We start from the raw sequence: 20964 nt of genomic DNA, 5'->3' as shown, positions 1-20964 counted from the left end.
GTTCAGCAAAATACTACTACGCCTCCTGCTTCCTCATCAGCCTTGGGTGCACCAGGAAGCATTTGGTGCATTAACTTGAGTTCTGTCCAGAACCTAGACACCACAGGCAGATAATGTGTGACTGACACCTGCTTCCTGATGTCATGGCCTGGCTGGAAGCCTGTTATTTTTGGACGGGATATTTCCCTAGCATGTTGTCTTTCAGCAAATATCTGGCCTTGGAAAACACCAACAAAGTTGGAAGCAAAGCGTCAGATCAGCAACAAAATCTCGTTGGAGTCGTACCTATATGCAGCTCTGCACCGTCACTTCTGGAGGTGGAGTACGGTCACTTAGAGTCTGATAGCACCACCTGCCAGTGCACAGATGCTCTTGCTGTGAAAAAGTTACAGATCCACTCTGGCATCTTGGAAAATGCAAAAGGTGAGGACTCTGTTAGAAATATCCCTCAGAAAGGTTTTTTGGCAAGGGCTGGATCACAAATTGGAAACAGTCAAGTTTAGAAGTTTCAAAGGATTTGTGGTTACTCTCTGGAGCTTTTGCCTTTAGTCAAGAATAGAAAATGTGCATCTGGTGGGACAGGAATGTCCCCTGCATGTTGTACAATCGTTTTCCCCAGCCCGGAGCACCCAGAATAAAAACCGGTTCTGACAATGCATACAGATAATCTACTTCCCCTAATTGTATAAAAGCTGGAGCTGCTGGTCCAATTGCTATTCCAGTTCTACGTTCTCTTTGACCGAGGAATGGGGTGCTCCACAAAGTACCCAGAGGAATACTGAGCAATCAGGGCTGGTCTTTACCTGACAGTCAGCTTCCAAGAGGTGAAGGGACATCACCAGAAAACTGACCTGGAATCAAGAGCTCTCTCCTGAAGAGCCTAGAGTCTGACCTGCGTAGGAGAAGGAGGAAGTGGAGTGTCAATACTGCAGGAGGTGCCGACTACCAGGGTGAGCAGAAGTGCAGGGGGTCCATATGCCCAGAAAGCCTCAAGAAAGAGTGACTGGTGTACTCCCATATCAGAGCGTCAACTCTTGCCTGAAGAGGCTACACTTGTAGCACTGTCCTGCGTCGGTGCCGCAGTGACCATGCAAGTGACATACACAGTGACACTGTCCTGAAATGTACCCAAGCAGACTGCACTATTGTGAGAACAGACCAGACTTGTACAGAATATGCAACTGCCCCATCCCATGGGTAGTGTGCGAGGTGCACCTCCGCCCTCGTGAGTGCCTTCAGCAGCCCCATGACATCTGAGCTCAAATGAATCACTGTTGCCTACAATTGACCAGACTGCCATTGTTGCAGGACCCTACCTGCCAATCAGCCTCTGGGTAGCAACCACTGCAGCTGTTGCTTTCACAGACAGGACGGGTGTGCCGATGAAGTCGCAGCTGGGGCATCATTCTTCCCCGAGTGAGGGAAGAGGGACCACATGGAAGCTGCGGGCCCGACTGTGACTGATGGGAGAAAAGGACTCACATAGGTAAGATTTACATTCCGGGACTAAGACCATAAAACTGGGCACACAAACTCTGAACAAGAGGGACAGCACTGCACTGTACCTTCTGTAAAATAGATTACACAGTTAGGTGAGGGGAAGGGGACCTTCAACCCTAGGCACAAGGGCAACACCCCAGTGGATAATGGCACCTGCACATTGTAGTGTGTATCATTTTTTGTGTATCATTTCTTTTTAGAGTGCATTTAGTTTCTTTAAATATAAAACAAGCACTGGGCTGGAAAATCTATTATTGCAATGCTGGCTGATTGCATGGAGATGAGCTTGATTTATTCCCAGCACTAACGCCCTGAGGGACCTATGATTGCTCGACATCACTACTACTGAAAGTCAAGTACCGAAGGGATTGCACTTGGCCATGTTTGCAGAGCCTTGGTAGGACGGACCATGGGACATCGGAGGTAAATGATCTCACCACCAACAGCTGAGACCCAGTAGCCTTTTTTTCCCCGAAGAGCCCCCAGTGGGGTCTGACAGCTTCTGTCTTTGAAGATGTTTGATTCAACAAAACAGTTATTTTTCAAACTTGCTGGTCCTCTAAAAAAATAAAAACAAGATCAGGATTCACTGCCCCATATAGGGGAAAAAGATGAGGATGTATCCAGTAATCAACAAGCATTGACAGAGCCAATAGGTCTTCCTAATTAGACCTATTTGCTTTCCCGACCTTTTTTAGCCTGAAGTACACCATCATAGAAGCTGTACATCATGGCTATTTAAAACAAAAAGTGCAATGACACAGCGCCAATGAGGCATGCATGAGTTCAAAACATATGTGCGCACCTACAAAATGATGTAGGATCATATTTTCTTTTTCTTTACTCCTTTCGCGATGGATTGGTAAATAAAAAAAGTGCGCTAAAAGGCGGTTTTAAATTGCAGTGCAAAAGTGCTTAATTTTTTTTAAAGGACAACCAGGTTATAGGAGTGGGTTGAGGCAGGGATGATGGAGATGCAACACAGTGGGCAGGGAGAGAAGCAGAGAGGCAAAAAGGAGTAAAGTGGATCACAGTGTGGGGCGAAGTGCAAAGAGACAAGATAGCCCAATAAGTGTGCCTGGGGGGGGAGAGAAGCACATGGGTGAGAGAAAAACTAACATGGGGGAAGGAGGGGTTCACATTGAGCAAATAGCTGGAAAACACATGTAATCTCATGGAGTGTTTAAACAAAAAGAAAAAAGTAGCTCCCTAAAAGCAAGCAGCAGAAACATATAAACCAGACAATAAAAGAGATTGTAAAGAAGCTAACCTCTATGGGAAGGAAAGCACAAGATTGTCAAACTAGGACAGGAATAAGCAGCAGCTAAACAACAGTGACATTTAAACCAACCAAAGGTAAGAAATTAAGTTGATTAAGTTGTAAACAAAGTTAAGGTTCTTACCTGGGGCGAGTTGTAGCAGGAATGCGAATTCGAGCGGAGTTGGATGGGCTGGGAACTTTACTGCGTGGTGAAGGTTTGGGGAGCTCTAGGGGGTGAGGCTTTAATTTATTCACTTGATGCTTTTTCTCTTTTGGTGTGGGTGACTTATGACTCCTTTGACTCCTAACTGCAGAACACAAAACACAAAAATTCAGAGAGCAGTCAACCACCACTTCTACTGCAACATGGATAGCACCAGTACTAAAAGCATGTGAAGAAGGGCCTAAAATTCTGTGGTTTTGCAGGTATGGATTCAGACATCACAAGTATGTGCTTTACCTACAGGAACAGGATGAACAACTTGAAGTTGCGCTGGTGGAGACATGAGGAATTAGTGAGGACAAGGGAGAGAGCTACAGAGAAGTTTCACATTATAGTAGGAGGGCCTCAAAATTGGGTCCTTAAAGCATAAAACAGTATGGTGTAAGGGACGAGTTGAGACTGGATTACAGAAACCAGGCTGTGATGTGAGGTTTGCTTGTGAATATGCAAATGGGTCAACACATTATATAGTCAGTGTTTGCAGGTTTCCAAATTGAGGTACCATGGAGATAACTTTAGCTCCATAACCCAGGTCAACAGGTTCCAAGACCAACAACTTAGCTAATAAATCATGTAAGCTTGTCATATACTGGAATAGCAGGTGTTGTTTCAAGTCAATATTGAAGAATATACTATTAGCCACCTATTATTCCTTCAATATTGAGGAACAAAGTTTGCAATAGGTTCATATATAGTTTGATTGGAAAAACTGTACTTCAATACAGAGGTCTATCAGCAAACTAATTCGAGGCTCACCTTTGAATTTGGAATTCTGTTGCGAAATCCCTGAGGTCAAATTGCCAGAAGGGTATGATGAATAAGTGCTGTCATGTGGGGAAAGCAAGGAAAAAACTTTCTGCTAGTTGAATATATTATGAAAGGAAAATGTGTAACACATGCTTTTTCGGATATTGTTTTTTTCCATTGAAATTGGTATCACTTCATATAATGTAATGACAACAGAAGCAATGGTGAATGCGCTTCGTATAATGTAACAAGAACAGATGTAACGGTGAATGTCGGCAAAATGGACAGAGAATCAGGATATAGATGACAGATAATACCATTAAAATGTTCAGTATAATTGTCAAAAAGTTTGATAGGAAGAGTAAATAATTCAGAAATAAGCACTGGCATACATGGTCAGTGCTTGGCAAGGTAGTACAATGGTTATTTTTTTATAGCACGCTTATGCCACAAAAATAAAACTTAAAAAAAAAATAGAAAATGTGTTACCACCTATACATGTTTAATTTATGTGGCCAACAAAAATCTTACATTTAAATAACATTCACAAGTGGGACTGTTTTGATAGTGCTGTTTAAAAAAATTAATCAGCAATGGGGTAACCCTATGTCCCTCAGAACCTGGGTATGTAACAGTATATAAGAACAATAGGTTCTTTTGGGGAGAAAAACATTTTTTTAGATGTCTTTTTTTGTCATTACCACTGGAGGAAATGTATCCCTCTCCGAATTCATTTACAAAAATAAATCACTACAAACACACATGGGTCTGGTTTCATGTTTCTTTCGTATATTCAATCTTATTATATCAAATTACATGAAACAAACAAAGGTCTGTTTCTAATGTGATATGAAAATGTTCTCTTGCAGTGCAATGGGTGAAATCAAGTGGCTTACTGAATAGCGGTAAAAACAGAATAATTTCGCAAGATTGTTAAAAAATTAATACATTTTTTAACAAAAAAGCCCATCTTCCACAGACAATGTCTGGAGTGTTGACTGTGCAGGTGTATCTTTTCACTGTGATTCAACTGTGATACAACAGCTTCACTGTCAGTAACTGTTTTCTAGTTTGGATATTAATGTAAGATATTGAGACTATTCCAACTTGATATATAACTGCATATAAGAAGATCGGTTATGTTAGATTGAGGATGGTCTCTCTAAAGGAGTTTATTTCTCAGTGTTGTTTTTAAGACGTGTTGACTGTTTGTGGCATAAATGTGGTATGCCTGATAGATCAGATGTGAGATTATCTTGGTGTTTTTGACATTTTTGTTTTGACCAGTTTATTTACAGTATGGCTTCTTCATCACCCTGAGTCTATCTTAATATGTTCAATTGATCGTTTTGACATGAATACAAGTAATAAATAAGAAATGCAATATCTGTTGATGTTTTGGAATCCAATGCATATTTATACTATTTGACCTAATTCTCTGTATCTTTATCAATAGTATTTTTGTGAGCGGAACCTCCACTAGGCTCATGGCTGCGACTTGTCGGAGCACTCCAGGGAGATGAGTTTTTCTCAGTTATTTAAAGTATTTTGCAGACAGGATAACTCTTTCTTGAATGTTCTTTATCCCCTGACATCCTGCCAGCGTATTTTTTCCCCAGGGGCCCTCTCTTTTTGTAAAATATAATGGAGCCTGTGTAATAGAATATAATATCTTGTTATAAAGCATGTGTGAAGATACCAATATGTTTACATTATTGAAACATTTTGCATTGATACTGACTCACCTGGAGACAAACAGAAATTAATAGAATGGGTCACCTGGTAATCTCCTGGATCTTGTATGCAAAATTAAGGTGCTTGTTATAAGGAAGTCCTCCGTGATGAGCAACTCCTATGTGAAAACATGCATCACTCAGTGACTGTCTTCGGTAGAATAAGGAAAGTTATCCCCAATAAGTACTCAATCGACTCACCTCCCAACAAGGGATGAGGCTGTGGAACTTTGATGCCGGTAAGAGCGCTAGGAATCTATGGGCCCATTGGGTCACTACGGAGCGGCCAATGCACTCATTGCAAATTCCAATTTACAGTGGAAATTGAATCCTAAAAATATATACGTAAGCATCAGTAATGACACACCTTTAAAGATCGTAGGCCAACTAACATGAAAGTGTAGTTACACCAACTCTCACCTCCTACTAGAAAAAGACGATCGAATCGTCTGATAATCCACTGGTGAATCTCCGCCTGCTCAGCAATAGATAACAGAGACGCAGCACGCAACATAAGCATCCACCCTTACCAGTGTACAAAGTTTTGTCCACCAAGAAGGCGGGTCTGGGGAAGCAGTCCATGCCCCGTTCGTTTATCTTGATTGGTTGAGCAATAACTTACCATTTCAAAATACCTGCAGAGTTCGTTGTACGTCCAGCTTTCAGGCAGCAATACAAATTTAAAGATAACTCTTGTGATTAGTTCCTACTAGAGTGGGATATGGCATCTTATCTAGTGGCAGTTTTGACTCGCCATAAAGTAGTGCAGAGGGTCAATATGCCTGCTGCAAAGAAAGTATACTGTGCAGATCACAGATCTGCATTTATGTGGCTAGCTGAGTGGATTACTGCTTTTGTCAGAGTATTTTGTTTTTGTTGTAGTTAATAAGATAAAACTCTAAAGTAGAATAGTGATCGTTACGAATTGTCGTCAAAGAACTGCATGCAAACTGCATAAAATAGGCTAGGATGTAATCCCCCCCAAAGTCCTTGTTTCTCTATTCCTAATGTTGCTAAAAAGAGTTTTTTTGGGTAGATAAAATTAATGTTGAAACAGCCAGCCTTTACCAGTGTTTTAGAAGAAATTAAATGTATGTGAGAGAGGGGCTGTGAGAGGTTTGCCTGGTATATGCTGTCCACTAATTAAAGTGGGCACCATGCACCAGTCCAAACAACCCTTATGGTGATTAGGAGGTCAAAGATACTCTTAGAAAGCTATCCAAAAGGTAGCTGTGGAGAGCAGCCTTCAGGCTTAGTCTTGAAGGAATGTTAAGCAGCTAATTTTACCAGAATGCAACCTTATAGTAACGGTTAAATGAAAGGAGAACAACACAGTAGTTATAAAAATATTTATTTATAAATATAACACTATCTAGTCCGACACAGTATCTCCTACCCGGAGATAATCACAAAGCACACAATACTCAAGCACAGAAATGACAGTAAATAGCACTAATACACAGTGGGCCTCAACAGGGGACCAAACCATATACTAAGAAAGTGGTATAAGAACCACAACTTGAGTCAAGACAGTGTTGAGAGGATGTAGAATCGCTGGGACCCCAAGGAACCATGCAAGGTGAGTAAGTAGGGATCCCACGGAGGACGGGTGCAGTGTGGGGACAAAACCGCGCGCTCCGTACATTTCTATGGGAAAGTCGCGGTTGAAGTTTTAGAGTTTAAGGACCCTTCCCAGTGGACTTCGAAAAAACCCCGTGGAAGTTGGAAAATGGATAGCAATCCCACCCGTGGATACCGAGTTACCCAACTTACCTATCCCAGGGAAGACGGGATGCATAGGTCTGAAGTGCGTCGGAAACCGCCGTCGAACCCAATGGAGGACTTCGAAGAAGAGCAGCTGCTGGAAGGAAGAAAGTGTTAGTTGGAATCCAAAGGTGGATTCTTGTTAAAGAGTACCTGAAAGCAGAGGGGACAGAGTCTGGGTCACTCAGGAGTGACCAGAGGCTAGGTAAACGAATGCCCACCAATGTCAGGTGCTTCAGGTCCATTGATGGATTTCTTGACTCTGCAGGTACAGGGACCAGATGTCAAAGACAACCAGGAGCTGGATACGACCTGTCCCACAAAGGATGTCGAGTACTTAAGGGTTGGTGTCCATGGGAGCACCGACAAGCCTTGGCAACGGCAACCCACGCAGAAGGTCAAAGATGTGTACGGTTCAGACAAGCAAGGTCCAGGAGATTTACCACAGCAAAGGGAGTCAGTGCAGGCCTGGAGCAACCTGGGGCACCCAAGAAAAGCAAAGTTGACCCTCAAGTGGACTCACAGGCCGGAGACACAGGAGTCGTGAGAGGAGCTCGAGTGATTTCACAAAACAACCCATAGAGCACTCGGTGAGAGGAGGCCGAAGGTCTTGGTAGGAAATGGTGCCAGAGGTTGGGGCTACTCGGAGCCCAGTGTACTTGTTCGGAAAACACCAACAAGCATATGCACTTGCAAATGTACGCGGGGCACAGCGGTTCCTGTATTGCAGCCCCCACTAGGTATTCTGACCTCAAACGCGGTGATAAGGCAGCCCAGACCTCAAGGGATGTAGAAACTCACCTCCTGTGTTGCTGAAGCCTTTGGGGTCCATAGGAGGTCAGGGTCAACAGACCAGACAGCAGTGTTGCCATGCCTGCGAATGCAGGGGAGTGGCTCCTCCACTCCAAGGGAGATATCTTCGGTTGTCCTTGAGGCTCCACAGGTCCTGCACGGATCCTGTATGGTGCACGGGCACAGACGATGCTTCAGAGTGAGAGGGAGACGAAGTCGGTCCAAAACGAAGTCCAGAATGTCCAGACGGTCGAAGTTCAGTGGTTTCTGGTTCAGAATCTTGTCCACGTCGAATCTAGGGTCCTACAGCCTGGTAAGACCTTTTGTACCCACGGTGGAGGGTCGGACAGATTCTGGGGACCCTCCCTGGGAAAGGTTTGGACAGTGGGGAGGTTACTCCCATGTCCTTTGTCCAGTTTCCTGCCATGGCAGTAGCCAACGACTCCCAGGACTGGTTTGAACTGGACTATGCACAGGGACACCAAATGTGCCCCATAAGCAGACTTTTGGTCGCTGGCAAATGCACCCATTCAGCCCTAATACACTAAATCCTGCCTGGGAGGTGGTCACACCAGCCTGTGACAGGATGCCTATTGTACTGCCTTTCCCTGCTCAAGCTTGGCTCAGCAGCAGGAGGGCAGAAATGTGTCTCTGGTTGGCAGCAACCATTTTGTGCTGCCCTGGACTAGAAGGCTGGTACCAGGAACACCAGGGACCCAACGAAGCTCAAATCTGAGGGGTGGAATCATTCCTCCCATACCGGTTACCGGTGTGGGGGTAAGATTCCAACATGCTTGACACCAAACATGATAGGGTTTGTTTCAGCCGTTTTAGAGTTGGTCATCACACGGTCGCATAATGCCACTCTATATGTTGTAAATGGCTGCCTCACTGACAGACCAGAACTATGGATTCCGTAGGCTGCAGGGGTGTTCTGCTCATGCAGTGGCACCTTCTCACTTAAAACCAAGGACCCTGCCTTCAGGACTGTAAAGGCCTGCTAGAAGGGGGACTTACAGGTTTTAAGTGCAGTGACCCTTAGATATAGTAAACGTATATCTTAAGTAAGTGGTGCATGCCCCAACTTAAACAGGCTGCAAAGGCAGGCCTGTAGTTCCATTTTGCATGGCCTCTCATGGGTGGCATAATACATGCTTCAGTCCATGGGAGGCCTTGCTCTGCCCTTTCTGGCACTTTGTAGCCTTGATAGTGAGGCCTACTTTCTGCAGAGCCTTCAAAACCTTCTTCAGGTGGACTAGGTGATTCTCCCATGTGGAGCTAAAGACAGCTATATCATCAAGATATGCTGCACTATACGCTTCCGGCCTTTATTCACCGGCCTTTGGAATGTGGCAGGTGCATTCTTCAAACCAAAGGGCATTACAATAAAGTGATAATGCCCACTAAGGGTTGAAAATGCTGTTTTTGGTTTGGCATCCTCAGCTAGTCTGATTTGCCAATCGCCAGCAGTGAGGTCAAATGTGCTCAAGCATTTGGCTGAGGCCAAATTATCAATACATTCATCTGCCCTTGAAATTGGAGAGTAGCAGTCCTAGTGACTGCATTGAGTCCCCTGTAGTCAGCACACAACCTCATCCCATCTCTCTTTTACCACCCTGGATGTGAGGTTTTGGTACCAGGACCAATGGACTAGCCCAAGGGCTAACTGAGGGCTCAATAACTCCCAACTCAAGCATCTTTTGGACCTCAGTCCTGATGCAATCTATGAGATGGTCAGGCTGCCTGTAAATCTTATTTTCAACAGGTAGACTCTCACCTGTGTCCAATTTATGGGTACACCAGGTGGTCTGACTATGAGTTAGAGAGAAGATGTGCCTATATTGATTGGAGACCTTCCTGCAATCAATCTGCTGTTGGTCAGTGAGGCTGCCTGCCAAAGCTACACCATCCACTGACCTATCATCAGGATTCTAAGAGAGGTGATCAGGGAGAGGGTCACTCTCTTCTTCCTGTCCCCCTCATCAGTTGCCATGAGCAAGCCCATGCCAGCCGTGTCTACAAAGGTTTCAACCTGTTCACATGGAGCACCCTGTCGGGCTCCTAGGAGTGCCAAGGTCCACCAAGTGGATGACCTCACCTTTCTATTCAATTATAGTATGGGGTCCACTCCATTTGTCTTGGAGAGCTGCTGGGGCCACAGGCTCCAACACCCACACCTTCAGCCCTGGTCGATAAACAGTCAGAACAGCCTTTTGGTCATTCCAAGCTTTCTGTAATTGTTGACTTGCCTCAAGGTTTTTACTTGCCTTCTTCATGTACTCACCTACACTGGAGCGGAGACCAAGTACATAGTCCACAATGTCTTGTTTAGGTGGTTTGAGAGGTAACTCCCATCCCTCCTTCACCAAAAATAGGGGACCCCTAACTGGATGCCCAAACAGAAGTTTAAAAAGGCTGTAGCCAACCCCTTCTGTGGGACCTCTCTGTAGGCAAAGAGAAGGCAGGGCTACAGGCCATCCCATTTTCACCTAAGCTTTTCTGGAAGGCTCATGATCATGCCCTTGAGGTTTTTTTTTAACCTTTCAACTAATCCATTGCATTGTGGGTGATAGGGTGTGGTGAACTTCTAGTTCACTCCACACTTCTTCCACATTGCAGTGATATAACTTGACATGACGTTTGTAGCTCTGTCAGTTAAGACCTCCTTAGGGAAACCCATTCTGGAAAAGATTCCCAGGAGGGCCCTGGCCACCACAGGGGCTGTGGTGGTTCTAAGGGGTATTGCTTCTGGGTACCTAGTGGCACAGTCCACCACCACTAGTATGTAACTGTGTCCAGATGCTGTAGGAAGGTTCATGGGACCAATGATGTCAATCCCAACCCTCTCAAAGTGGACCCCCACCACTGGTCGTGGTATGAGGGGGCTTTGTGCTACCACCTGACTTAGTAAACAAAAGAGGGAGTGTGCCCCACAGCACGCAAGTGATGTAGGGAGACACACACATAGAGAAAAAAAGGAAAACTTTTTCCTTTTTATAAGACCCCTCACTCACCACTAGTTGGTGACATGCTTCATCATAGGGGTCCCACCCGAATGACCGAATGCCATTCGGGTGTGCTACAACGCCTGGATTACAGCAGAGCGGGATGATGTTTGTGGACGCAGTGGAAGTGAGTGAAATAGTGCAGGTTAAAATTGTCTTTATTGTTCCAATAATTTTAATGTGGAGCAATAAGACAAAGTAAAAGCAATGTGGGATGCCTCAAAAGGTTAAATTGGACTAAAGCATCTGTGTAATAAGTGGAAGAAGGTCATGGTCTACATGTTTCAGCCTCTCAATGTCACTGCCAAGATTTCTTCAGGACCTCGTGTTGTAACCCGATGGGTGTGCACACACTAAGGTGCACCCTTCTCTGAGTTACTTTTGAAACATACCACTACCTACGAAATGTTTGTCTTTAAGCTTTGTGTGAAAGGGGAAATGAATCTGAAAAGATAAAGCAGAAACAAACATAATTGATTGTTTTAAAATGCAAAGCGCTCAGATTTTTAATTCATTCGTGTCTCCAGATAAATGGCATGCAGCGTGTGCGTGATCAATTCGTGCACACATACCATGCCTGAAGAACAATCGTGTGCTGTGAGTTTTCACAACCAAAAATGAAGAGAGAAATGCTATTGTTCTCAGTAGTATCACATACCCACTAAATCAATTTATGGTGGGTGTCCATATGCTCGACTATTTGCACGCGTGGTATTCCTAATGGAGCTCCTACGTTAATACAACGAGCACTAATCGTACCACAGTACATGTGCCAGTGTGAAACGATCTGGCAAACAATGAAAGGAAACCAAGGTCAATGCTTGCTTGCACTTCAATTCAGAAATGCCCCATGGAAGCTTAGTCACACACTAAGGCAGAAGGAAAAAACCGAGTAAAGCGCAGTTAGGGACACGTACCTCCAATCCGTTGTTAACTTAAAACCAATGGTGGCCGCTCATAGCCCTCAAATACTTACTTCGTCAAACATTACCGCCCGTGTTCATACGTCAAAGTACCCTCACGGAAACCCGAGGATGTGTCTCCTCGGTTCCCTGAGGTTTAAATGTGATTATCAGGGACGTGGTACTTCCGGGCGTGTGACGTTGACGTAGTCACATGTCAACGTGAGGGGTGTGGTTGCGTTCGTGACGCGTCGCCGCCTTCATCTTCGTAGTTTGAAAACTTTATTGTTTGTTGATGTTACCTACGTGAGTGGCCGTAAATAACATTCTAACGTTATCCAAAAAGAAGGGATTCAGTTGAATTAAGGAACTGTTTAAGATGATAAATTAAAAAATGGTACCAGGGAGCATTTTTCTGCAGAAAGTTAAGACAATAGAAATTACAAATGCGACGGAATAATACTTGCTTATAACCACAAGTTGCTGTTCAACTCGTAATCAACCAAATATGGGAATCTGAATAGAACAGGGGTATAGAGGGTAAGTGAGGGAGATTTTATCAACCCCATCCCTTATGATGTAAGTTATGTATCAGAGGTAATGTTCAGGGGATGTTAGTGTTTCGTAGATTAGTACAGGACCTGTAAATTGGTTAGGAACAGACCTAGGGGTCAGATTTTCTAAAAGGACATTTTGGTGATGATATTAATCATATTTGGCAATGCTGCCCTGTACCAAACACAATACAATTAATACTTTTTTGTATTATTGTAAGTCTGATATAAATTAGGTCAGGGTAATGTAAGTAAAGTTATTTCAGTTTCAAGGAGTTCCATGGGATATTGTCGTTTAGTCCTACTTTGTGGGTAGACAATCTGTATACCCAACGTTGTTCCTTCTCCAGTAGGCACTGCTGCAAATGTTCATTTGACCTCACTGTCTCAATAACTGTTCACCTCATGTTGTTTGTGGTATGGTTCGCCTGGAGGAAGTGTTCAGTGAGTTTTGTGGTTAATCTCTTGCATCTAATTGTGCTGCGATGCTCGCAGATCCTCTTTTCACTTTCCTTCCTGTCATACCTACATACCGTAGGCCACAAGGGCATGTTATGACTTATGAGGTAGACTACATTTGTACTGTTACAATTGGTGTGTGACTTCTGAGTCCATATCTTCCCAGGTTCCATGTTTAGAGTTTTTGTTGCAGTTGTTATATGGCACACACTGCAATTACCGCAGGGGTAATGGCCCGTGATATTAGGTAGGCCCCATGCGTTCAATACTGTCGCTGTTGTTTCTTGTTCTGCATTCCTGGGACAGGTAGAAACCAGTGTTTCTTTGATACTCCGTGCTTTCTTAAAAGAGAACAATGTTTTCTCCCAATGTCGATTGCCCGTCTGGAGGATACTCCACTGTTTGTTTATAGACTTGGTCACCTGGTTAGATATCCTGCTGTAGATGGTGACACATGTCAGGGAAATGTCCTTCGTTCCTTCTAGTTTTTCTGCCAGTAGCACATCCCAAGGTTGATTCCTAGCATGTTTCTGGCAGGTTTTCAGTATCTTCTCAGGATACCCCCTAACTGTTAGTTTCTCAGAGAGATCAGCCGCTTGACCCCGATAGTCTGAGAGCTTGCTGCAATTCCGTCTCAATCTGAGGTACTGACCATAGGGTAAATTTTCCCTCAGGGCCCTGGTGAAAGCTTTCAAATCTCAGGAGATTGTTTTTTGCTGTTGGTTTTTGATATGTGTTTGTCTCCAACATGCCCTCCTCCTTCATGATTATGATGTCAAGGAATACCATGGTGTCAGAGTAACTTACCACTGGCTTTACAGGTGGTACAGGAGCGACAAAACTCCTTTGTATCCTCAGACATGTGAGGCCAGTGAAAGTGAGGGACAAGCCTGTTCCAAGTCTTGTTTTGTACTAGGTGTCCTGCTAAGGGAATAACATGTGCCAAGGTGAGTAGGAAGCCCCTAAACATCAGAGGTATGACCAACCTCCTAGTGGCACCAGGCTTGGGGTCTCTACCCTCTGAGTATAGGAGTTGATCATACCAATAGATCCTGTGGGATCCACTGACACTCCCAGCAGCCTCAGCAGCAGCGTTCTGTCTGAGGGGATCAAGAAAGGGGCAGGTTTGCTGCTTCAAACTCAATTTTGCCCTGGAAGGGCCCCCTGTCCCCACGAACTCAACTTGATCAGGTTCAAGTTCATCTGAGACAGTTCCTTCACAGGGACTGGGATCTCTCTCAAGTGACTGATCGTCATACGGAGTCTGGGGGGGAAGACACAGCCTTACCCCTCCTGTTCCTTCTCTTGGAAGGCCCTTGGTCCATTGTTCCAGGATCCAGGGCCTGTTCAGTGTTTGTCAGTTTGGCCTGCGACCTAGTCAAAGCAAACTCATCTGCAGAGATGCCCAGCATTGCTGCATGAGTCCTAAGTTCCACCTCAGCCCAGGCCGAAATCTCCAAATCATTGCCAACAAGCATTTTAATCAATCAATCAATCAATACATTTGTAGAGCGCACAACTCACCCGTGAGCGTCTCAAGGCGCTGGGGGGGGGGGCAGCTACTTCTCGAACAGTCCGGTCTTGAGAAGTCTCCTGGAGGCCAGCAGATCCTGGGTCTGTCGTAGGTGGATGGGTGGGTGTTCCAGGTTTTTGTGGCGAGGTGGGAGAACAATCTGCTGCCAGCGGTCGCTCGACGGATGAGGGGGACGGTGGTGAGGACAAGGTCAGCAGATCGAAGGTGGCGGTTTGGGGTGTAGAAGGTGAGTCGTTCGTTGAGGTATGCTGGTCCGGTGTTATGGAGAGCTTTGTGAGCGTGGATGAGGAGCTTGAAGGTGATCCTCTTGTTGACGGGAAGCCAGTGAAGTTCTTTCAGGTGTGCTATGATGTGGCTTTGGCGGAGGATGTCGAGGATGATGCGTGCAGAGGCGTTCTGTATGCATTGTAGTCGTTTCTGGAGTTTGGCTGATGTTCCTGCATTGAGAGCATTGCCGTAGTGCAGTCTGCTGGTGACAAGGGCCTTGGTGACTGTTCTTCTGGTATCGGTGGGGATCCATCTGTAGATCTTGTGGAGCATGCGGAGGGTGTTGAAGCAGGAGGAGGAGAAGACGGCGTTCACTTGCTGGGTCATTGACAGTGCGGAGTCCAGGATGACTCCCAGGTTGAGTGCGTGGTTAGTGGGCATCGGTGCCGCTCTTGCGGCCGGCCACCATGAGTCGTCACAGGCAGAGGGGGTGGATCCAATGATGAGGACCTCCGTCTTGTCTGAGTTCAGTTTCAGGCGGCTGATCATCATCCATTCGGCGATGTCCTTCATTCCTTCGTGGAGGTTGGATTTGGCGGTGGTGGGGGCCTTGGTGAGAGAGAGGATCAGCTGGGTGTCGTCGGCGTATGAGACGATGTTGAGGTCTTGTGATCTGGCGATGTTGGCTAGTGGTGCCATGTAGATGTTGAAGAGTGTCGGGCTGAGGGACGATACTTGGGGTACGCCGCAGATGATCTTGGTGTCTTTAGAGCAGAATGGGGGAAGCGGACACGATGGGTTCTGTCAGTGAGGAAGGAGGTGGTCCAGTCCAGTGCTTTGTCGTGGATCCCTGCGTTGGGGAGGCGTGCGCGGAGGGTGTGGTGGCAGACGGTGTCGAAGGCGGCCGAGAGGTCCAGGAAGATGAGGGCCGCGGTTTCTTCGTAGTCCATCATGGCCCTGATGTCGTCGGTTGCAGCGATGAGGGCTGTTTCGGTGCTGTGGTTGCTGCAGAAGCCGGATTGGGATGGGTCCAAGATGTTGTTCTTTTCGAGGAAGGAGGTCAGTTGCCTGTTGACGATCTTCTCGATGACTTTTGCCGGGAACGGAAGGAGGGAGACGGGCCAGAAGTTCTTGAGGTCAGCTTTGGGTTTCTTGAGTAGGGCATTGATCTTGGCGTGCTTCCAGCTTTCCGGAAGGGTGGTGGTCTTGATGGAGCTGTTGATGATTTTGCGGAGATGGGGTGCGATGGTGAAGCTTACTTTGTTGAAGATGTGGTGCGGGCAGGGGTCGGATGGTGAACCAGAGTGGATGGTGTTCATGGGTTTGATGGTGTCTTCATCGTTGACGTGGGTCCAGGAAAGCAGGGGGTCGATGTTGATGTGGCTGGGGGGCAGTGAGTCTGAGCTGTCTGTCAGTCGGGGAGGCCTGGTTGCTGAAGCTGTCGTGTATGTCTGCGATCTTGCGGTGGAGGAAGGTGGCTAGGGAGTCGCAGAGGTCCTGTGATGGCGGGATGTCATTGTGAGTTGGAGCTGGCGCTGGGGTTGGAGAGTTCCTTCACGATGTTGAAGAGCTATTTGCTGTTGTGTGCGTTGTTGTCAATGCGCTCTTTGAAGGATGTCCTTTTGGCGGTACGGATGAGTTAGCGGTGTCTGCGGATTGGAGCTCTTGTAGGCTGTGTTGCTGTCTGGTGTCTGTTTGTGGTGCCACTTCTTCTCGAGCCTACGGCAGGCCTGTTTGGATGCCTGGAGGTCGGCGGTAAACCAGATGGCTTTTCTGTGGGAACGTCTGTTCGAGGGTTTCTTGAACAGGGCGAGAGTGTTGGCGCAGTCGTCGATCCATTGCCTGAGGTTGAGGGCGGCGGAGTCGGCGTCGGTAGTGTTCGTTGGTGGGTTTCGGCGAGGGCGGTGACTAGCTGGTCTTTGGTGACTTTGCTCCAGCTGCGGTGGGGGGTCCGTTGCGTGCGGTGGTGCGTTGTCGGCTTCTCAAAGGTGAAGTGGACGCAATGGTGGTCGGTCCAGTGGAGTTTGGTGGTGTGGCTGAAGGTGATGTGGTTGCTGGCTGAGAAGATGGGGTCGAGCGTGTGTTCGGCAGAGTGGGTGGGAGTCGTGACGAGCTGTTTGAGTCCGAGGTTGTCAAGGTTGTCAAGCAGGGTGGTGGAGCTGCTGTCGTTGGTGTTCTCGAGGTGGAAGTTCAGGTCTCCGAGGAGGATGCAGTCCCTGGACGCAAGGGCGTGAGTGCGGACGAAGTCGGCAATGGAGTCGCTGAACTGTTTCCGGGGACCAGGGGTCTGTAGATGAGGGTTCCTCTGAGGGTGGTGTTGGGGTCGGAGTGGATATGGAAGTGCAGGTGTTTGGCAGTGATAAGCGTGTCGTTAGTGCTGGTCGAGATTCTCAGGGTATTTCTGTGGACAATGGCGATTCCTCCTCCAATCCCATTGGTGCGGTCCCTGCGAGTGATCTTGTAGCCGTCTGGGATGGCTATGGCAATGTCGGGTGCCGAGGAGGGGTTTCTAGATGTTCTTATTTATGTGAAGGACAGCAAAATCTTATCTAGACTTTTCAGGAAGGAGACTGCATGTAATTCTGTCTTGCATGCAACCAGTGCACACCTTAGCTCCCAAATCAATGCCATCCCATTGGGAGAAATGACAAGAATCAGGAGAAATTGTACTGACCATTCGGTGCTTCTCTTGGAGTTGAAAAAAATGGAGGAACGATTTTTGCAGAGAGGCCACTCGCAAACAGTTTTGGATAAAGCCAAAACACGAATCCTTAACACCTCCAGGCAATCATTACTGCACAAAACACACAAAAAAAGAATAGCAAACGAGACAGTGACAACAAATTGGCCTTTGTTACCGGTTTCAAAACCCATAGCCATGCAATTTACAGGATTCTACATAAACACTAGCACTTACTCCATCTGGATAAGTCGCTAGATACATATATCACAAGTGTCCGAGTTACCTCCCTCCGATGAGACAGAATACAACATGGCTTCGACGAGACCAATAGGCTTTTACAAATGTACGCAGTGCAATGTTTGCCCCTATGCCCTAAATAAATTGACTGATTTTCAATACAATACATTCACAAAGTATTACGTACAGGAATTCACAAATAGTAACAACAGATTTGTGGTCTACTGTATAATTTGTGTTTGTGGACTTATCTACATAGGCAGTACACTACACCCCCTAAAAGAAAGAATTCAAGAACACATTAGGGCGGTCCGATATAACAAAATGGACTACCCTTTTGCTGTGCACTTCAATTACTCACACCCATTGACGAGCATGACGGGTATCAGATTCCATGGCATTACCCAAACACAATCCCAACAGAGAGGGGGATGACTGACTTCTCAACCTACGCAGGACAGAAACCCAATGGATCATCAGATTGAGTGCGGTCGAACAGGGATTCAATTCTGATAGGGAGCTACATGTTTTTCTATCTGAATAATTGTGATAACCCGGGATTTGGGAATCAGTTCTCTTCTGTGTTTCAAATATGATGTTAAAGTTATGCTTTAGATAAAAATAAGAATATGATAAGTTCTAACATGTTACTCTAGTTTCTATATGGATTACTTGAATATACAGACTATGTAGGTAATATGTTATGCTGTAATTAATTAAACCATGGGACCTGTTACTCGGTATGATTTAGCAATGTCATGATTCAGGAATGTTTTAGAATCACATACAAAATCTGTTAGAGAAATGTCTTTTTATCTAAAATTAGATGTACTAAATTTCTTTGTGCTGTGTCAAGATAAGCCGTTACAATTCCAAGCTGGAAATGTGTTAAATCATAATACTGTCTAATGAAATTAGGTAGTTGTAACCTCGTGCATGACGCTCAATTCTATTTTCTATTTACACGCATACATATCTGTATTTTATTATTGCAGCTGTTGAACCAAACACAGATGTTGTCTGTGTTTTTAGAAAATATTGGCTTTGGGGATCTTTTCACTACCGTTTCATTATGGCCGTTTCTGTTTTCCAAACATTAAGTCCGTTTTCAATTACATTTGCTTTCCGGGTGCTGGCTTCAAAACGTTTTCAAGGTAACGTTTGTATCCCAACATGGAACTTCTGATCGTTCTGGAGACTGGCCCACTTGTGGTACTTGGTTGCCATTCCAATATGGCCGCTTCTGCCTCTTAGACGAAAAGTCCGTCTTTTAATTATTTGTTTTCCGGATGCTGACCTTTGAGCATTTCCGGGTAACATCTTTATGCAAATACTACAGCAACGTGAGCCTCACTTGTCTTGGCAGAACGGATGGCAGAGAGCAGGTTGCTGTGACCATATTGAGCAATATTTCAGGTTAGTACGAGTGGCGATGTGATGGCACGGAGTCCATTAGTTGTGGGAGTGTTTTTGAAACGAGTATACACTCTCTTCGTTTAAGAAGCTCATGCAGCTTCATTTTTTTAAACCACCTTTGAAGATATGGGTTATTGCCACTTCCTTTACTGCACATCGTAGTCACGACAAGACGCGCAATGTAAGTAATTGTTTAGTCTCCATGAATTGAGGGCTTTTTTTTTACCTTACTTAAAATGTAAATGTCACCTCCTAATCTGTCTTCATTCCCTGTCCCACCCACTCAGTCCTGTTCATCTAACCCAGGAGTCTTCCTTTGGTCATCTAACAGTAACAACTCTACCAGGCGTTGCGTGTTGGCACTCTCCCTGTTTTCAACTTTCTAGAGGCACACAGGGCTTTCAATTCCTGGAATGAAAGCTCACTGCATCTAGAAGGCAGATAGCCACTGGCATCTCCTTTAGTGGACATACTAAGTGTGTTGAGGTGTTGCCCCTACCTAACCTAGTGGGAACTAAAAGCTCTGAGGTTGGATAAAGGGTGTGCTAAACCCTTGACATACCCGACCATAAGTTCAGCAGAACTTACTTATTCTAAGCTAGTATTAAATGTACCTCGTACTAGTGGTTTTTCAGTAAATCAAAGACTTATCAGGTAAAACAATGCAGGCTTGAATCCCAACCACTGCACACCAATGTGAGAAGTTGGCCTGGTATATACTGTCCACTAATTAAAGTGGGCACCTTGCACCAGTCCAAACGACCCTTATTGTGACTTAAGAGGTCAAAGATAACCTTAAAAAGCTATCCAAGCCTGGAGCCGGCAGCAGCTGTAGAGGCTCATACACTAGGATAATTCTTGAGGTTTGCTGGGATGTGGGGGCGCAGGGTGGGGGAGGGGATCCAGGGAGGTGTGTGTTATCGTGCTAAGACTCTGTTGCTATGTATTAAGGCTGTGGCCGTGACCGTGTGGACATTGTGCGACTTCCGGGGGTGGGGAGAGGGAGGGGGGCGTTGGGGGGGGGGTGGGTCTGGTTGTATTATGTTATGTATTTCTGTGGGAAAGTCGTGGTTGAAGTTTTACAGTTTAAGGACCCTTCCCAATGGACTTCGAAGAAACCCTATCGTGGATAAGAGGTTGGAGAGCCACCCAACCGTGGATGCAGTTACCCAAGTTACCTAGGGAAGTTGGGTGCATAGGTTTGATGTGGTGTCGGAAACCGCAGTCGAACCCAATGGAGGACTTCGAAGAAGAGCCGCTGCTAGAAAGAAAAAAAGTGTCGGTTGAAATCCAAAGGTGGATTCTTGTTGAAGAGTACCTGAAAGCAGAGGGGACAGAATCTGGGTCACACAGGAGTGACCAGGGGCTTGGTAGATGAATGCCCACCGAAGTTGGGTGCTTCAGGTGAGTTGATGGAGTTCTTGACTCTACAGCTATGGTGGCCAGGAACTGTCGAGGACGACCAGGAGCCAGACATGAACTGTCCCACCAAGGATGTCGAGTACTGAGGGGTCGGTGTCCGGCGGGAGCACCGACAAGCCTTGGCAACGGCAACCCACGCAGAGGATCAAGAATGAGTACGGTTCGGACCAGCAAGGTCCAGGAGACTCACCACAGCAAGAGGGGTCAGGGCAGGTCTGGAGCAACCAGGGGAGCCTAAGAAAAGCAAAGTTGACCTTCAAGTGGACCCACAGTCCAGAGGCAAAGGAGTCGCGAGAGGACCTCGAGCGATTTCACCAAACAACAGCCCACGGAGAACTCGTTGCGAGAAGGCCGAAGTTTTTGGTAGGAAATGGTGCCAGAGGTTGGGGCTACTCGGAGCCCAATGCACTTGTTCGGGAAACGTCAACAAGCGTATGCACTTGGAAATGTACGCGGTGCACAGGTTTTCAGGTATTGCAGCCCCCATGAAGGATTCTGACCTCAAACTTGGTGAGAGGGCAGCTC

The 20964-nt window shown here is 46.0% G+C and overlaps 1 protein-coding gene across 2 annotated transcripts in view; it reads right to left on the bottom strand.

Annotated features, from left to right (window-relative positions):
- Positions 1–20964, bottom strand: part of DZIP1L (DAZ interacting zinc finger protein 1 like) — a 521233-nt gene that overhangs the window by 86796 nt on the left and 413473 nt on the right. For both annotated transcript variants that reach the window (XM_085634320.1, XM_085634319.1), the window contains exon 14: positions 2904–3069. In XM_085634320.1, coding sequence (XP_085490446.1) covers positions 2904–3069 — 166 coding nt within the window. The remainder of the gene's footprint in view (positions 1–2903; positions 3070–20964) is intronic.

This window comes from Triturus cristatus, chromosome 11, assembly GCF_964204655.1.
Source record: "Triturus cristatus chromosome 11, aTriCri1.1, whole genome shotgun sequence".
Lineage (NCBI taxonomy): Eukaryota > Metazoa > Chordata > Amphibia > Caudata > Salamandridae > Triturus > Triturus cristatus.
The sequence above is the reverse complement of the archived record's forward strand: the minus strand, read 5'-3'. Positions and strand labels throughout refer to the sequence as shown.